The following is a 15,256-nucleotide window of genomic DNA, read 5'->3' as shown; positions in this document are numbered from 1 at the left end:
GTTGTTAAAAGGCACCATGGAGAGCAAGTTTTATTGTGCTTGGCTTACCAACCCAGGTCTAAAAAGTTATCTGGTGCTGTTAGACCTTCAGTGGGTCAGAGATCTATGGTAACAGCCACTGCCAACTCCTTCCCAGCTGACCTAAAAATTTTTTCTCTGAATGTGATTCCAAACCTTTCTCTGCTCCGTAATCTCATTTTAATCTTTATTTTGGTCAGTGTGTTGACTATATTGCTCCTTTATCCCTTACCAGATGATCTGAATACCCTAAAGAATACAAAATCACAGTTAGATCATGTTGCTCATTCACATAGCCTCGCAGGATACCTTTTTGGATTGGAACCTAGGTTCACATTCTGATTTTGCATTATTTTCACCCTCTTGCTCCCAGACTGGTATCTTGATGGAAAAGATGGGCCAGTCATTCAAGTACTGGGCTTTCCAAGATGTTGGCAGGGTTACTAAAGTCCCTCCACAACAAGTTTGAATACAAATCCAGGCCTCCTACTTGTAGACATTTTGATAGACTGTAACCTAAGAAGGGTCACCTCGTGCCTAAAAGAGAAAAATACCTCCAAATAGTCCTACTGTTTTACATCCTAAATTAGGGGAAAGGTTTACCAGCCAGTTTATAGCTATTCTCAGCTCCAGAATACAGCTCCCACACCCCCAGGAAACTTAAAGCATTAAACCGTGCTGTATATAATGATTGGCTGCTTACCTAGTTCCCCACTGTCTGCTGGCCGAAGCCTCAGTATTGTCTGGTATGGTCATTAATGGCTATTTCCCAGCATTCTGAGAGTGGGTATTTTTCCCACTTACTCTTTGTGGACACTTAATTCATTCTGTCTGCCTTAAGCCCTATTGCCCCTGTCATTCCTAAAGTGCTTTTGCTAACAGCAAGTGCTCTAGCACTCATTCAGTAGTTCATTGCACTCGCTTAACCCACACGGTAAGTTTGGTGGGCATTTCTGCCTCACCATTTTATCTTCAAGTTTTAAAACCGTGTCTAGGATTTGGTGGGCACTCACATATTTACTGAATAAGTAAATGTGGCCATGTAAATAGGAGCTGTGCCCTATTTGTCCTTAGTCTAGCCTGCTCCCTGATTTATGACCCCTTATCTAACTAGGCCTGTACTGTCTCATCTCTTCTACTCTACCTTCCCATGTTACTTCTGGATAACATGGTAGTTTTGCCCAGGCAAACATGATTTTTCTTTACATGCTGATTGCAGATGATTGGAGGTAGAGTAATACTTGCTCTAGCCCCTCATTTTACTGAAGGCCCACGGAGGTCAAATGATTTGGTCAGGATCATAGAGCAAATCTGTATGCCTAATGATTGCTACACTTGTCCTGACCCTTAGCAGATTTACATCTTTGGTTGGATGTGGCCAATAAACATTATCCAGAAGCTTCTTTAAATTCTTGGTCATGTCCAGGTTTCCTAGTATCTGGAGCCAGCCTAATAGCATTTCTTAGCTCTCGGAGGATAATCTTGTGTTCCCACCCCCACTACCACTTTGTTCTTGGAATAAAGAATTTTAGATTAGGGAATATCAAGCTGATTTTGAAGTCCCAGCATTGTCATGTGTAGAGTGCGAGATGAGCGGAGCCTTGGGACATGTGTCTGTTTAAGGAAGGGAAAGGGTAAGAGGACCACAGCTTAAAGAGCTCCCCAGGTGATCTTCCCATGTGTTCTCCCAGCGAGGTGTTTTCCAGGTGGGAGTAATGACTCACATTAACGTCACTCATGCTGGGGACTACCTTGTGAGCACAGGAGTTCTCTAACCAGGGCCATATTACAAGCATGGCTAAGAATCGGGACTCCTGGAGTCAGATACCTGGGTTCCTCTCTGCTTCGTGATCCCAGGCAAGCTCTATATCATCTAGAACCTTGAGTTTCCTAACTATATCATCTAGAACCTTGAGTTCTCCTAATGAGAATAATTACAATAATGCCTGCAAGAGGATTAAATCAGATCATGTAATATGCTTAGTAACACAGTGCTCGGCACATATATGTACTTAACAAATGTTAGTTGTTTTTGTTAACATTTTGGTTGTGATTGTATTAGTTTTTTTTCTAATGGGTGGTTTTTCTATAGGACCACACAAATTAAACTTAATTTCTTCCACACAGTATTTATTTTGTATCTATCTATTGCTTAATGAAGGAAAATTATATGCTATCTTATTTTTAAATTTAAAAAAATTGTGACTATAGTGATTACATGTAACAGGAGTTAGTGTTACAGTAAAAAGAGGGCAAGGATTACTTTTCTAAATATTTAGCTTAGTTTCCTTTTGCTTGGTAAGAAGGTAGCCACAGGGTGGCTCTGTCAGAAACCCACAGGTTGCATTTCATAAGGGACTGAGTGTGAACCGTAATTTTTCTAGAATCTCGCTCTGGCAGGAACCTGCCTAGTGATAACTCAGTTACATCTTTTAGTTTTTCTCAATACTGTTTATGTAACACCTCTGCAATATTTATGCCATCTAGTTACTGTTTTAAGTATTTTAAAAAATAAACATAATTTGCCCCTTCATGCCTGTTGTTCAGTCTGACAAGTTCTTAGTGGATAGTTCTTCCTTTCTGATGAGCTGTCTGCCCCACCACAAAACGATTGTTCCAGAGGTAAAAACTCTTGCTAAAAACATTAAACTTTTAATGGATATTAACATACTTGCATTTACAAGAGTGAAATTTGTCCTCTTCGTGTTGTTATTTATGCAGCATTAACCTTTTTCTCCAGATCATTGAGACTGAAAATATGATGGACCGAATTGTGACTGGCTTGTCTGAGTCTAGTGTCAAGGTGCGGTTAGCTGCCGTCAGGTATGAGCTTTAAATGGTCTGAATAAAAACCCTTTGCCGTGTGTTTAACCTGTGTCCTTTCCGGACCTTCACCAAGTAAGCGCAGAATCCAAATGTTACTCAGAAGTATTCTTGGGTGAACTCCTGCAGTGTGTACCGTCATTTCACAGAGAAGCTAGCCTGGAAAGCCCGTGAAGTCCTGAAGTAGTTGAATTCACAATGTCTATAGATATACTTGACGTGCATATTAGTGATTAGTGAAATGCCAAAGCAGTGTGTTTGAAAAGTAAAAGTTTTGGCTTCTTTTGAAGCTAATTATGATTATTCTTTGTAGATGTTTGCACAGTTTATCTAGATCTGTGCAGCAGCTTCGAACCAGTTTCCAGGATCACGCTGTGTGGAAACCTTTAATGAAGGTAAGAAACCAGCAAGTAGCGCCCATTCCCACAGAGCCTTTGTAGTGAGACAAAGTAGCTGATAACATTCCCTGGTCTGGGAGTATGGCTGTTTTTTGTGTGAAAGATTTTGAATACTTAACTCCTAAGATCTGATGTTTTAAGCATCTTTAGATCTGTAGAATGTGTTTCCAAGGTCAGCATCTCAGGTGTGACAGGGAAACAGATGCCTAGTTTTCTTTTATTAAATAAAACTTTAGTTACTCATCTGATCTCCCTGTGTGTTTGCTATTACACTCTAGACTTCATCCAGAGTCTGTAATTTTTAGTTGTAAAAAGGAAAGGAATCAGTCATGGGGAGGTATAACCTGTTCTTAATCTTTTGGCAATCCCTGAATATTTTTTACCACAATGTTATCTCCTGTTTCTCTTTCACCAAAATAATTTCTTTGGTCTTAGGTCTTTCCTTGAGGGCCAACAATAAAAAAGTAGTTGAGGTCAAATAAATTTGAATCAAGACTTAGATGAGGCATTAGGTTGCTGCTTATGTTATTTCCTGATATATTACAGAACTGTGGATCAACTTGGTCTCTGGTCCGTCTTCTTTCTTTTTAAGTGATCATACATGTTACATTTAATTGGCAAAATTTTTTAAGGTTTTGGTTTTTGGTCTTCATTACCTACTGTGAAAATCTCTTAGGCACAGTGAGGCTACTAGAATTTTTTTACTCCAGAGTTCTTGCCCTCACCTTAAAGCTTCAGGTTACAGTAGGGACATCATTGTGGTAGAAAATAGCCAGGGGAGGCTTTAGGCAGGAAAAATATGAAGTGGACTTTGAAGGAAAAAGGAAGGCAGGAAGATTTTCCAGAGAGAGAGGAGTAGCATGAGTGAAATACTACATATGGTCCGTAAAGGAAGCATAAGGATGTCTTCATGACCGTAGTAGAAGGGGTGTTGGGGGTATGATCACCAGGTGGAAAGCGCTGGACCAGTGCTCTCTTTAGGAAAGCTATTTTGCTATGGGCATTCTTTCTTATTTTAGATTACACCTTTTGCATAACAATTTAATCTTGATTTAAGGATTCTATCAGTTCAAGATTTTTTTTAAGGCTCTTCTATTTCCCAAAATAACTTCCAAATATTTTCTCTGGAGCTATTTTCTCTAATTGCTCAGCTCACTATCCCTCTATCATATGACTCAGAAATGGGGCAACATACTGTTTCTAGCTAGTTCTACCTGGACAAAGGTTTGGTGGGCAGTCTAGAAGGATTTTGTATACTTGGGTACATGTGAATATAGTTATCAAACTACTACCTTGTTGTACAAAGTATAATACTAAAAGCTTAAGCTTGGAAGTAAGTCAGTGATTTATCTAGATACTTTTAGGTTTTTCTTAATTCAAGGCTATTTGCATGTCTATTTATTTTATCCCCCTTTTTGCTTTGCCATGTTTTCAACTGTTGGTTAGCAAACTACAGAAGAGTAGGCATTACACTTTAATTTAAAAAATTTTTTTGTGATTTTTTTGTCCTTATTTTGTTGAAATTCTATTTGATCAGTATTAGATGTCAGCTTCTGAATTTCAGTGTCGTATCTTATACCGCATTGAGTAAATGCTTTTAAAATTTTGATAGCGTGCTCGCTTCGGCAGCACATATACTAAAATTTTGATAGCTATTCTGTTTTAGTTTATCTTTGTTATCTCATTGGAAAATAAAAGTTGATAAAAGCACATTAGTCTCCATATAGCAAAAATAGTAGTATTTTTAAAGTGAATTGCATTGGTAAGCACTCGCTTATTTCAAGCAATGATTCTAAGTAGTATAGTTTTAGAAAATGATTATTTTTCTTAATTCACAAACGTTCATTGAGCACCCCTTTTGTGCAGTGCCATTCAGTTGATACGGGCCAGGATAAATTAGACTATAGATTCGTCCTTCAAAAAGCTTAAATTTGTTAATGGAAAAGGAGATTGGCATGGCTGCACAAAGAATTTGAATAGTAGGCAGTAATAAGGGTCCCAGGAGAGGTCACAAACAAAGGCTATGGGTATTCAGAAGGGGATAGAATGACTTCTGACTGGGAGGGCTTCTACAAGGCTTCTGGAGTGGGGATGGACTTAAAGAATGGATAGGGTGTGTACCTGAGGGATAAAGGAAGGGCATGGCAGAGGAAGGGAAGGGTTGTATGATCTCAGAGGGGGTTGTGACAAACACAGATCAGGATCCATAGTATATGAGATTCGATTTTCATCAACTAGCTGACAGTTCACAGGAGAGTTTAAAATGCAGTATCTTAAGAGAACTATTTCTATTTTATAATTCTTGCTTGTTCTTAACTTGGGAACGTCAGACTTGATTTAGCTGAAGAAAGCAGATAATATATTTAACTCTTTGAAGTTTTTTGTGATGATCCATTTCCAGTTTGCATAACAAGAGTTTCTGAGATTCCTTTTGGGATCATGAGTCTGATCCTGATCTGATCCCAAAGGCAGAGGATTTAGTTAAAGTGGATATTGCATATAAGTGGTGGTGGTTATGAGCCTTCACTCTTGGAATCTAGAAATAACAGGTTCTGATAACAGCTAATGATGGCTAACATTTGTCATTGTGCTATGCTGTCTTCTGAGTTGAGTGAGAGTCCATGGCAGTTAGTTTGCTTTGTATCTATGTGACTGGTGATAACAATTACAATAATAAATTACCTTTGTAAAAACTTTATTTTTATAGCCATTACTGTGTGCCAGTTACTATTCTAAAATCTTTTTGTATGTTAATTCTCACAATAATACCATCATCCCCATTTTATAGCCAAGGAATTCATATACTTATTTAGTGTTTGAGCTGAAATTTGCATTCAGGCAGTCTGTGTTCTCTACCCCCATGTCATGTTGCTTCCCTTAATATTCACTGTATCACATTTAATCTTAAAAACTCCCGTCAAGGAAGTGTTGTTTCTTCAATTTGAAGACTCAGAGAGGTTAAGAAATAAGCTCAAGTTCACACATCTACTAAGTGAAAAGGAGGGTTGGAACCAGGGCTTTGATTCCAGTCCTGAAAACCAGTCCCCACATTGCCCTAGCTGTGTAGTAGCTTGATTCACCCCTGCTTTTGGTCAAACAGGGCCTTCTTGAGACACACAAATCAGAATGTTTCAGGCTCTGGGGCAATTTATGGTTTCATAAGTGGCCTGATATGATGGAGTAAATGTAACTAACTTGTCCTAAAGCAGTCCCGTGCTGTTCACACTTTTCATACAGAGCACCCCCTCCCTGACTTATGTGTTTATCTCTTTCTGTGCAGCACCTCCCATCCTGGCAGTGGGGCTGTAGCTTCTCCAGCAAGATAGGTGTGAGGGCCTTAGTCATAATTAGAGCACCAGGTAAAGTTTGACACGATTACAAGTGGATCTTTCTTAACTATCCAATGTGAACAGTCAAGTTGAAAGATAAATTGTTTTTGGTTCTCATTTGTTCTTAGGATCTCACTTCCATCATTCCAAACCATTAATAGCATCCCTTTTTTAAACTCCATAGGTTTTACAAAATGCACCAGATGAAATCTTAGTAGTAGCATCTTCCATGCTATGTAATCTTCTTCTTGAATTTTCTCCAAGCAAAGAGGTTAGTATCGATTTTCTCTTCCTAGACTTTGCCCTTTCTACCTAGAGTTTAATCACATAATTTTCACAGTAGTTGACTTTGAAATTTCAGGATTGACATATAAAAACTACTTCTGGAGTAGAATACTACATCCGCCTGGATGACTCAGTCAGTTAAGCATCTGACTCTTGGTTTTGTCTCAGATCATGATCTCGGGTTTATGGGATCCAGCCGCGTGTGGGGCTCTGTACTCAGCAGGGAGTCTGCTTAAGGGTCTCTCCCTCTGCCTCTCCCCTGCCTCCATTCATTCTCTCTCTCAAATAAATAATTTTTTTTTTTTTTAAAAAAAAGCTACTTCTGAATTGTTTGGTGGTGTGTATGCAAATAAAATCATTTTAAAATAGTTTAATTTCCAGTTCTCCCATTTCTGCCTGGCATGTGCAACTTATTTAAAAGATACTATAGCTTACACTTAATCTAAACTGCCTACAACTACAGATGTAATTACAAAAGTAGTAGATTATTTTCAAACTATATATATTAAGAATAAAGTAAGGGTCAGTTTTGTAAATCAGGATTATAAATCATTTCAGGGTGATAACTGGTGGAAAATTATCTTTATACTTTTCCTTTTTTTTTTTTTCTTTTTTTTTTTTTTTAGGGAGAGGGAGAGAAAAAGGGTGAGTGGAGGGGCTGACGGGGAAGGAGAGAGAGAATCTTAAGCAGGCTCCACGCCGATCACAGGGCTCAGTCTCACAACCCTGAGATCATGACTTGAGCCAGAATCAAGAATCAAACACTTAACTAACTGTGCCACCCAGATGCCCCAGGAAAATAATCTTTTTTTTAATGTTGAATGTTAGATTGTTGTTTGGGGTGGGATTACGTATGGGAATGTTCTTTCCCTTCTATACATTTTATAAATGTATTTGAGCATGTATTGTTTTTATACTAGGGAAAACTACAATAAGCATTAATAAAGGAGGGAGGGAACCTTACAGAGTTAGTTCATCATATTAAAATATCTCTGGTCTGCCCAGTTGTGCGCTGAGGTTTAGACACTATCCTTTATTTAGTAGTTCCATTTTTGTTATATTTCCTTTCATCACGGTAACACCTGTAGTCTTCTGGCTGGTAGTTAGGATGGCATTTGGTAACAAGGTGGAGATTCAGAGACAGTTACTCAACAAGGAGAAATCTTGGAACAAAAGGAGAGAGACTGGTAGTTACTCTGAAGGAAGAGAAAGTCTAGACAGGATGCCAGAGTTTCCATCTGTTTTCCTCTGCTCTGGTGGTTGAGGTCTTTGCATAATGATGAACTGGTTGCAGTCAGTACCATACCATTAATCACTCTGAACAGCACTCATATTGCCTCAGATCCACTTTCCGCATATTTAGATAAGGTCTGCTTGGAAGTAAGGTAGATGAGCTCAGGTATAGGGTTAGTAATATGATTGATTTTTTTTTAATGTTAAAAATAAACTGAACTGAGAGGAAGGAAATGCTATAAAAGCACTTATTAGACCAGTTGACAAAATTGGGATATGGGCTATAGATTTAATAAAAGTCTTGTTTTAATGTTAGCGTCTCTGAATTTGATAACTGTTCTGTGATTCCAAGAGAATATCCTTGTTCTTAGGAAATATACATTGAAGTATTAAGGGTAAAGGGGCATGATATATATGCTGTACTTTCAAGTGGTTCAGAAAAGATGAATAATGTGGATATGGGCATGCAGAAGGAGAGAGGTAATGATAAATATGACAATATTAAAAAATTTTGAATTGAGGAAAGACTGGTAGAAGCATCTTATTCTTGCTACTTTGTAAGTTTGAACTTACTTCAAAATTACAAAAAAAAAAAAAAAAAAAGAGGTGGGGAGTTGGGCAGAATGGATGAAAAGGAGAAGGAGATAGAGGCTTCCAGTTATGGAATGAGTAGGTTTTGGGAGTAACAGGGATTGTAATAGCACTATATGGTGATACATGGTAGCTACACTTGTGGTGAGCACACCACAGTGTATAAACCTGTCAAATCATTATGTTGTACACCTGAACGTAAAGTAACATTGTGTGTGAACTATATTCAAAAAAGAAAATTTTAAAAAGAAGCAAAACTAGTTTGTATGAGTAGAGGAATGTGTATCCTTCAAAATAACATCTTGAATACTGTTACTCTGAAAAAATAAATAAAATGGAAAAAAAAATCAATACAAAATAACATCTTGAAAGTCACTGCCCTTTTCCTCCCTACATAAGTCTGAATTGCTTAAGACAATTCTAGAGTCCACTTGAAAGGGGGCCTTTTAAGCATTCATTGGTGACAGTAGATCAGTCCTCAAAGGTGTGAATTTTTAGACATTTTCAAACCCTGTTTTCAGCCAAGGATCATAAATAAAATGAGTGGTTAGGCTAAAGGTATTTTAGGTGAGGAATGTGATAGGACCATAAAAGTATACAACTGTTTTGCCTGTACAATTGATAGATAGTCCTCAAAGTAGTTCTAAAAAATGGATTCTTCAGCACATTTGTAATAACATTGACATCTGGAAAGAAGATAGTTCCGTTACGTAAGTTCCATGTAATCCAGCCATGTTGTCAGTCCCAGCTTGTAAAGAACACATGGAATACACCCGTACACCACACAGGAAGTGAATATCTCAAAGGACAGTGAGAAGGAGAGTGTAGAATTAGATAGTGAAATCATAAGGACATGTGCAGAATGTACAGAATTAGGACAGCTCCTGAGTCAGAGCTACAAAAAAAAGAGAAATGACTGGGACTATTTCAGGTTTTGAATTTGTGAAAGACCTAATTGTTCTTGCCCTTTTTGTGGTAATTTTTATGTTCACCTGCTTTGCAGAAGTTCCTGCTTTGCAGAAGTTGCCTGGAATTGCATGAGAGTAGGAAGGAAATCAAAAGTAGAGTCCCAGGGTATATGCATATTTAGTCACAAACTTGACTTTAAAACCGTACTTTTTTTTCCTTTCCAATCACAGCCAATTTTAGAATCTGGAGCTGTAGAACTACTTTGTGGATTAACCCAAAGTGAAAATCCTGCATTGCGAGTGAATGGAATATGGGCTTTAATGGTATGTTTTACTCTCTTATATAACTCATCATTTGTAAAGAGAATGGGGCTGTTATCAAAGTTAAAACTAAAGAATGGATTTGAAATGTCTGAAATTTGCTTTTTAATAAATGTTGCTATTTTGGCCCATTCTCTAATGACCTTGGACCTAGAACACTTAGTATTCCGCTTTTGGATTTGAATATTAGCAAGTTATGTGGCCACTGTGTGCCACAGTTCTCCTGTTTATTAGTAAGAAAAGCAGACAGGGGGAACGCCTTGGTGGCTCAGTGGGTTAAAGCCTTTGCCTTTGGCTCAGGTCATGATCCCAGGGTCCTGGGATCGAGTTCCACATCGGGCTCCTTGCTCAGCTGGGAGCCTGCTTCTGTCTCTGCCTCTGCCTGCCACTCTGCCTGCTTGTGCGCTCGCTCACTCTCTCTCTCTCTCTCTCTGACAAATAAATAAATAAATAAAATCTTTTAAAAAAAAGAAAAAAGCAGACAGGTCTTAAAATTGGACATCTAATTTGGGAAAAACAAATTTTCCTCATCAGTAATATATTGATAACCTGCCTAGAGCTGCCTACTTGACAGAGCCTTTTCATGTCTCCTGTGCTCTTTATAACGATCTGAAATAAGCTAGAGAGTATTCATATTTTTCAGATGAGTAAACTAAGCACAGAGTGATTAAATAACTTGCCCAGGGCAACAGATCCCAGGGTCCTGGGATCAAGCCCCACATCGGGCTCTCTGCTCAGCAGGGAGCCTGCTTCCCCCCTTCTCTGCCTGCTTCTCTGCCTGCTTGTGATCTTCATCTGTCAAATAAATAAATAAAATCTTTAAAAAATAATAATAATTTAACAATTTCAAGTAAATAATTTATAATAATCTAAATTTATAAAACTGTATAACTATGAAGTCAAAACTATATGACTTAAGATTTATGAAAAATATATTGAAATTAAAATTGACATGGATTTATGGGACACCTGGGTGGCTCAGTCAGTTAAGCCGCTGCCTTTGGCTCAGGTCATGATCCCAGGGTCCTGAAATCGAGTCCTGCATCAGGGTCCTTGCTTGGCAGGGAGCCTGCTTCTCTCCCCGCCTCTGCCTGCTTGTGTGCTCGCTCGCTCTCTCTCTCTCTGACAAATAAATAAAATCTTTAAAATTGACATGGATTTCTTCAAATATAATTATAATAGTTATAATTTAATTACTGTGTACCAGACACTAAGCAGTGTGTTTATCTTCCGTTGTTATTTCTGATTCTTATTTTAAGTTATATTGGTTTATATCCACCTCACAATTGGGAACCTGGGACTTGGAGGATAAATGAATCATCCAAGGTGTCACAGCAAACAAGTGATTACAATGGATTCTGAACCTGTTTCAAACCCATATTCTTTTCCTTGTTCTGTGTATATCTGTTGTCTTTCCACACAAATTTGGGATAGAAATAATCATTTTCTAAACAGCAAATCCAGTAGTTTCAGTTCTTATTCTCCTCAACTTTGTGTCAGCTTTTAGCACTTTTCTTTCTTAAAACTCCATTCCAGGACTTAATTTTTTTTTCCAGCCTCACTTTCTACCTAGCCCCATTTTCAAACCCCTTCTCAGGGAATACTTCCCCAGTTTCAATTCCCAGTTTCCATTTCCCTTTATACTTCAGTTTCAAGGACTTCATCTTACTGTCATGATTTTAGCCCCCCTTAATAGAAGTTACTTTGAGATGTACAGACCCAGACATAATTGTTCCCTATACCCCAGGTCTGTCACTTAAACGGCCTGTGAGATTTCATTTAAGGCCTCCCTGGGACATGTACAATTTTATTGTTGAAAACTGAACTTATTATCCCACTCCTCAAATCCATATTAACTATCTTATTCTCATTAGTCACCGTATAACCAGCTGTTTTCTTCTCTGTCCACCAAGTATAAAACCCTGGAGTCATTTTTGGCTTGGGTCTCTTGACACCAGCCCAGTCAGTACTCATTTCTCTCTGCCATGCTGCTCATATCATTAGGTCACTGGATCTTTTGCATGGTTTAGCTCCTCAATTTGAAAAATAAGCCTGGGGGCACCTGGGTGCCTCAGTCTGTTAAGCATTCAGCTCTTGATTTCAGCTCAGGTTGTGATCTCAGGGTTGTGAAATTGAGCCCCACTTCGGGCTCAGCGAAGAGTCTCCTTGAGATTCTCTCCCACTCCCTCAGCCCCTCCCCCGACTCAAGCTTGCATTTTCTCTCTCTCTTTCTCAAATAAATAAATAATATCTTTTTTTATGTAAATAAATCTTTAAAGAAAAACAAATATATGGCAATAACCACATATTATAGTAACTTCCTCATATACAAAAGACTTTTATACCAAAAGTTGATTTATGAGTTATTTGGCATTTGCTGTGTTTTTATTTTCTTCAGATGTGTTATTATAGCTTCAGGTTAAACTGGGGTAATCCATAATGTGTCCAGAAAGGAGAGAAAGGAGCAAGAAAAAAACAAAAGAAAACAGCCATCTGCAGTTGCTAGTAGCTTGGATATACCTTCTACCCTTTGGGGAGCTTCCTTTATAATATAGACCTGTCATATCAACTCCCAACGTAGTATTGTGAATATAGTAGGTGTTTCTGTGCCAGTAAACTTAACAAAACCCACTACTTATTTTCACCCCTAATAAGGGAATTCTTTTTAGTCATTCTCAAAATCAGTGGCACAGTATAGTTATTAGTAGCAATTTTGTTATTAAAGTACGCTGAAGACGGGGTGCCTCGGTGGCTTCTTGGGAAAAGCATCTTGAGTCTTGAGCTCAGGGTTGTGAGTTTAAGCCCCACATTGTAGAGCCTACTTAAAAAAAAAAAAAAAAAAATGGTGCATAGAAGGCAACTTGATAACCAGAAACATTTCTGAAAAGTAACCAAGCTCATAGAGGTAAGAGATCAGTGGTTGCCAGAAGTAGGGGTAGCAGGGTGGGAGAAATGAGTGAACTGTTTTTTCATTTGGGTTTTGGGTTTCGGGTTTGCTTTTGGGCTGGGGGGGGGTGGTTTTATTTTTTCAGTTTAAATAAATCAAATAATTTTTTTAAAAGAAACCATAGATTCTATATTTATTAGACAAATCTTAGGACACTCAAATGCCCGTATCAGGAAATGGTCATATTCCTTATACAGGAGTATATATAGGAGATAGTTTTCTTTCTCCTGACAGACAGAATTATAAGTAATTAACAGGAATCAGAAAAATAATATGACTTAAATTATCTGCAGCTGCTGTTTGTACTTTGAAAATTTTCACTTATTATCAAAATATAATTTAATAAAGCAAATTAAACATGATTTTTTGAAACTTCTTTAATCCTTTCAGAATATGGCATTTCAGGCTGAACAAAAAATAAAAGCAGATATTTTACGAAGCTTGAGTACTGAACAGCTATTCCGGTTATTATCAGATTCAGATTTGAATGTGCTGATGAAGACATTGGGACTTCTTAGAAATCTCCTCTCTACTCGGCCTGTAAGTAAAAGTTTCCACATTAGCTGCCCTGCGTATGCAGTACAAAATATTGTTCTCCCTCTCTTCTCCCATCAACATCTCCCCAGAAGTGTGATTCAGATACTGTCCCTTACCAAGAAGAAGTCGATATCTAGACCTGTCACCTTCATAGGTGATCTGGGAACTGCTTTACCATATAACCACCTGACCCTCCACTCTTGCACTGCCTGTTCTGTCTCCCTCTCCTTACTCCATGGCAGATATGAGCCTGCCTTGATTTGTTACTTCATTCTTACTCGGTTTGCTGGCCAGAATATGTTTTCTCATATGCCTAAATCACTCATCTCTGGGGCCTCTGCCTCTTTCCCTTTAGAGAATCCTTCTCAGTGTTATTCCATAGACCAATCCACATGCTGCCAACATTTAGTAGATTGACTCTGAAGATGTCAGTGTGGAAACAGTGGTTACATATCAAAGCAGGAGGGGCTGAGCCTGTTTCTGGGGTCCTCTTGTAGTTCCCTGAGCCTACCTGAAGTCAGTGGCCTTCAGGTAGATGAAGAAACATCGGTGGTTCCTTTGTGCTTCACTTGTTTTCTGAGCCTTCTTCGTTCATTTGTACTGCAGGGTGTTAGTAAATCTGTGTCCTATTTTCCATGTCTCTGGTTTTTCCCCCTTTCCCCATCCCTTTTTATTTTTATTTATTTATTTTTAAAGATCTTATTTATTTATTTGACAGAGATCACAAGTAGGCAGAGAGGCAGGCAGAGAGAGAGAGAGAAGGAAGCAGACTCTAAGCTAAGCAGAGAGCCCAGTGTGGGGCTTGATCCCAGGACTCTGGGACCATGACCTGAGCTGAAAGGCAGAGGCTTTAACCCACTGAGCCACCCAGGCGCCACTCCCTATCCCTTTTTAGAGTTCCTTTTCTTTAAAATCTTTGGATTTGAGGATTCCGTATTGAAAATATAATTCTGTATTCTATCAGACCAAGTCTATGTTCTTTATAAACTTCAAGTCATAAATACACACACACAGAAAGCAAAATTCAATTTTATGCTATAATAAACGCTATTTTTTGGCATCTAGTTCTGTATGCTGTGGTTCTCTTTCAAGCAGTTGTGTATTATATTGTTTAACTTTCTTTTCCTTTCTGTGATCTTTTTCTTTGTTCCCTAGATAATAACTGTGGATTTCCCTTGTTTTTGCAGCATATAGATAAAATAATGAGTACTCATGGAAAGCAAATTATGCAAGCCGTCACCCTTATTCTGGAAGGGGAGCATAACATTGAGGTCAAAGAGCAGGTATGTGCTCAATTTTTATTATTATTAATTTTTTTTTTTTTTCCTGAGAAGTATCTTCTGAGTGTGAATACCAAAAAGGATCTTCATTAGGAGTCTCCTAAAATATTCAGATCTGTGAAGGACAGAGTGCTGAGATAAAGGTGCTATAGAGACAGGAAAGATTTGAGGAGAAAGATCCTCCACCATCCCCAAAACTATTCAAGAATTCTTCCTCCCAGAATAGAAGAAAATATTACCAGAGTCTGTCGTTTCACCCTCCTTGTCATGTACTGTACACACTGACCCTGTCTCTTTAGAGATACCACCTTTGATCATCCTAGACTGAGTCCACTCTCTTGGATTCATCATTTCCAGCTTTCTATATCCACCATGCTCTGAACTCCTTATTCCTGTAACACCCTGATAAAGTAATCCCTTATGCTGGAGTTGTTTTTCATTTTTTTACTCTAATGTTCTTTATTCCTATTCCATACTTCTACTTTCTCTTGTCTTTTAGTAGGGCAGGTTTGGGATAGGCATAAAAATACAGAGGCTATGCATTCATCCGGGGACAGTTTTAGAATTACTTTTCTGTATTTTATGG

The 15,256-nt window shown here is 38.2% G+C and overlaps 1 protein-coding gene across 3 annotated transcripts in view; it reads left to right on the top strand.

Annotated features, from left to right (window-relative positions):
- ARMC8 (armadillo repeat containing 8) overlaps positions 1-15,256 on the top strand; it is a 117,700-nt gene that overhangs the window by 86,455 nt on the left and 15,989 nt on the right. For all 3 annotated transcript variants that reach the window (XM_046002007.1, XM_046002006.1, XM_046002010.1), the window contains 6 exons: positions 2,759-2,841; positions 3,155-3,236; positions 6,753-6,839; positions 9,817-9,909; positions 13,244-13,393; positions 14,578-14,673. In XM_046002007.1, the coding sequence (XP_045857963.1) occupies positions 2,759-2,841; positions 3,155-3,236; positions 6,753-6,839; positions 9,817-9,909; positions 13,244-13,393; positions 14,578-14,673 (591 nt within the window). The remainder of the gene's footprint in view (positions 1-2,758; positions 2,842-3,154; positions 3,237-6,752; positions 6,840-9,816; positions 9,910-13,243; positions 13,394-14,577; positions 14,674-15,256) is intronic.

The sequence above is a fragment of the Meles meles genome, chromosome 4 (assembly GCF_922984935.1).
Source record: "Meles meles chromosome 4, mMelMel3.1 paternal haplotype, whole genome shotgun sequence".
In the NCBI taxonomy this organism is placed as follows: Eukaryota; Metazoa; Chordata; class Mammalia; order Carnivora; family Mustelidae; genus Meles; species Meles meles.
Note: the sequence above shows the minus strand (reverse complement) of the source record. Positions and strands in the feature narration are given on the sequence as shown.